Source organism: Pterocles gutturalis, unplaced genomic scaffold (genome assembly GCF_000699245.1).
Source record: "Pterocles gutturalis isolate BGI_N339 unplaced genomic scaffold, ASM69924v1 scaffold18631, whole genome shotgun sequence".
In the NCBI taxonomy this organism is placed as follows: Eukaryota; Metazoa; Chordata; class Aves; order Pterocliformes; family Pteroclidae; genus Pterocles; species Pterocles gutturalis.
Genome location: NW_010098300.1, coordinates 1 through 4033, shown reverse-complemented (window position 1 = coordinate 4033; position 4033 = coordinate 1). Strand labels below are relative to the sequence as shown.

General features: G+C 51.9%; 1 protein-coding gene across 1 annotated transcript; it reads right to left on the bottom strand.

The window, feature by feature from the left end:
• Positions 1-738: 738 nt before the first annotated feature.
• Positions 739-3700, bottom strand: GAPDH (glyceraldehyde-3-phosphate dehydrogenase; the record flags this gene model as incomplete). The annotated part of the gene is made up of 10 exons (XM_010072526.1): positions 739-1040; positions 1369-1466; positions 1680-1763; positions 2005-2083; positions 2217-2368; positions 2536-2617; positions 2734-2849; positions 3031-3121; positions 3209-3315; positions 3559-3700. Coding segments are annotated over 10 exons (1021 nt in total), but the record flags the coding sequence as incomplete, so codon positions are not given.
• Positions 3701-4033: the final 333 nt, after the last annotated feature.

The window sequence follows — 4033 nt, the reverse complement described above, 5'->3', positions numbered from 1 at the left end:
GCAGGGTTTGCACTTCCAGGAGGTAACACTGTCCTGACACTCACCTTGCAGAGATTTGCTACTCAGGAGCTTAACTGCAGCTGCCCCTCCTTCCACATAGAATTAAACCAGAATTAAGACTAGCTGCCACACCATGGCTTCCAACACGTCCCTAGGCAGCCATTTCCTCTAGCACCACGCAATTAGTTTTGGAAGAGGCAAAATCAAATTAAAAAAAGCCTCCTTGTAACATTTTTACTAAGGCAAGAATGAATAATTCCTGTTTCTTGGGCTACTTTGCCAAACCAAATGCAAAAGAGTCATCTGCTCAGCACTTTATTCTGCATACACCCACCAGACAAGCAGAGAACTAGAAAGTGAGAGCCGCTTTCCATTCCACCACACAGCAGTCCTTGCAAGCACAGCCCTGCCTGCAGCACAGCTTACTTTGGCTCACCTCACACCACAACTCCACTCACTGCAGCCAGGCACTCAGCAGAGATGGACACTTGCTGTTCTTTGGAAGGCACAGATCTCAGGACCACACCATGCCTACACATGACCAAAGCTGTCCAAACACCTCTTTTGGCATTTCCCACATCTCTGCTGCCCAGGTTGGCAGCCTCAACATGGTGTCCGTGTAGCACTGCTTACAAGAGGCAGGCCAGCAGTTGCAGCCAGGCTGGCAGGGTCCATCTTAAAGCAGGCACCTACATTTGCTCATTACCTCCCATTTCCCACTGACAGACAGACAAGGCATTTCAGATGGTGATCACTTTTATTGATGTAAGGTGGTACACAAACAGATCAGTTTCTATCAGCCTCTCCACCTCCCCCAGGCTCGGGGAGAAGTTGGAGGAGTGGGGGAGACAAGGGAACAGAACTGGCCTCTCACTGCAGGATGCAGAGCTAAGCGGTGGTGAAGAAGGGCAGGGGCTCCAACAAGGGAGAGTCCTGCTTCCCTAGGCAGCAGGGGGGCTGTGTGTTTGGCTCACTCCTTGGATGCCATGTGGACCATCAAGTCCACAACACGGTTGCTGTATCCATACTCATTATCATACCTGGGGAGAGAAACAAGTGCTGTCAAGGACTGACCCATTTCTTGCACCACCTTCCTCCAATCTTTCCTGCTCCTCCACCCCCTCACAACTGAATCTCCCACACACTTCCAGTAAATAAAAGTAGGAAGCATCCCATCCACCCTCCAATAGGGGAAGAAGCAATCACACTCCAGAAAGACTTTTGCATGTTGGAGCCACCCTACTCAGCAGGAGTCTATGTACCACCCTGAATTATCAGCCAGCAGTGATGAACAGGACCAAAGTCTGTAACTTGTCTGTGCCAGCCCCTACCCCCGAGTCTCCCCCACCATCCCCAAGCTGTTCCTACCAGGAAACCAGCTTGACAAAATGGTCGTTCAGTGCAATGCCAGCACCCGCATCAAAGGTGGAAGAATGGCTGTCACCATTGAAGTCACAGGAGACAACCTGAAACAGAGAGGAAATTGTAGCACATACAGTTACCTTCAGCCTGAACACAAAGCACCCAAACAAGGATTCCAGCAAGGCTGCTACCATTAAAAAAAAAAAAAAAAAAAAAAAAAAAAAAAATACCACAGGGGGTTAAATTTAAAAAAAAAAAAAAAAAAAAAAAAAAAGGAGAGCACCAATAGCCACAGGCCAGAGACTGGAGTTACCTACCTGGTCCTCTGTGTATGCCAAGATGCCCTTCAGCGGCCCATCAGCAGCAGCCTTCACTACCCTCTTAATGTCATCATACTTGGCCTGAGAAGAGACAAATTTAAGATGGTCACATCCTAACTCACAAAATGTCTGCCAGGGGAGAGGAGGAAGGACAGACACACAGTAGCACCATGGCAGCAGTCACCCATGGCAGGTGCTATTTTCAGAGATTGAATCTTAGGGATGAAATGGATGCAGAGAGGGAAATTCCAGGTAAAAGATGATGGTTAGAGGCAGCAGGGGCAGGTCTGGAGGTTGTTAGGGCCTTGTCCACAACACTTACTGGTTTTTCCAGACGGCAGGTCAGGTCCACAACAGAGACATTGGGGGTTGGCACACGGAAAGCCATTCCAGTAAGTTTCCTGTGAGAAGCCTAAGTCAGCAGAGAACAGCACCCAGCATCCCTCTGCCAGCCCTCCATTCTGCTAGAGACAGGTCAGAGCAGGCCAGGCACTGGCTGCCTCCTCCCAACACCCAAGGGGGGACAACACTCACCCATTGAGCTCAGGGATGACTTTTCCCACAGCCTTAGCAGCCCCAGTAGACGCTGGGATAATGTTCTGGGCAGCACCTCTGCCATCCCTCCACAGCTTCCCAGAGGGCCCATCCACTGTCTTCTGTGTGGCTGTGATGGCATGGACAGTGGTCTGGGGAAACACAGCACAGGAATAAGAACACACGCAATACTCTCCAGAAAAAGCATTCCAGCACCTCCTCCACATCCCAGGGGACAGAGGGAGCATAGATGCTTATCCTCTCATGTGAGGGGAGCTGGGGATAAGGCACCGTCTTCACCACCAAGCTCCAGACCTACCATAAGACCCTCCACGATGCCAAAGTTGTCATGGATGACCTTGGCCAAAGGTGCCAGACAGTTAGTAGTGCAAGAAGCATTGCTGGGGAAAAGAAAAGAAAGGCACATCACCCAGTGGCAACACACATCACCTCTGTATATGAAACCCCACGCAGCTGGGTGAGAGGTCCAGGCCAAAGAACATCTTCCTCTCCTCACCTGACAATTTTCAGGGACTTGTCATACTTCTCATGGTTGACACCCATCACAAACATGGGAGCATCAGCAGAGGGGGCAGAGATAATAACACGCTTAGCACCACCCTTCAGGTGAGCCTGGAAAACCAGAAGGAGATTAGATAACTCAGAATCCCTCCAACAGCTCATTTCTTCAGACAACCCCTTCTCCCTCCCAGCCCCATCTCTTCACCATCTTGAGCAACTCTGTACAGTCTTGTGCTCTGCAGGCAGAAGCAGCAGTATCCCTTCTCTTGTGGGCCACCCATGGCATACTCACCCCAGCCTTCTCCATGGTGGTGAAGACACCAGTGGACTCCACAACATATTCAGCACCAGCATCTGCCCACTTGATGTTGGTGGGGTCACGCCTGAGGAAGGACAAAACTCGTAAGAGCTGCTCTGGAAAGATACCTGCTTTCATCCTCCAGAGGAGCAAGAGGGAGAAAGATACTTACTCCTGGAAGATGGTGATAGCATTCCCATTAATCACAAGTTTCCCATTCTCAGCCTTAACAGTGCCCCGGAAGTGACCATGAGTAGAGTCATATTTGAACATGTAAACCTATCAAGCAGAGAAGGGGGAATGTCAGGTACCCCAGCTGCCATCACCTCAACCCTTGCTCTGCCTACACCATGGTCCCAGCTCCTCAGTGACCTTGTCCAACCACTGTGCTCTAGTTGGCTCTACCAAACCTACCAGCCCTGTGCCTCTACCCCACACGTGGTTTTCCTGGGAAGCTACTAGAACAGAGCCTGAGGGGCCCTACTCGGAGAGGCCCAGAGGGGGCACTGCAAGGCAACTCACCATGTAGTTCAGATCAATGAAGGGATCATTGATAGCCACCACTTGGACTTTTCCAGAGAGGATGGCAGCACGGGTGACCAGGCGGCCAATGCGACCAAATCTGGGGAGAGACAGACACGGGTGAGAAGGAAGAACAAGGAACCTGCTGGGCCAGGCACAGCCTGCTGCCTTCCCTTGGGGGTATCTACCGCTCCCCACCCGGCAGGGCAGGAGGGAGCCCAGCAGCCATGTCCAAAGGCCAAAGCGACTCCGTTAAAGATTAAGAGCGACCCCCGCACCGGAAAGGTCAAGCGCTAAATTTACTGAGGGCCCCAGGGATCCGGTTACTCCTCGACTCGGCAGGAGAAGGTCACATCTCCCAGGCCGCCACCGACACACTATCCAGCGGGTGACCTTTTGGCGGGGGGCTGCAGCCCACCGCTGCGGTACGGGGACCCCCGGGGGGGCCGGGGCAAGAAAATCAGCGACGGCGCTT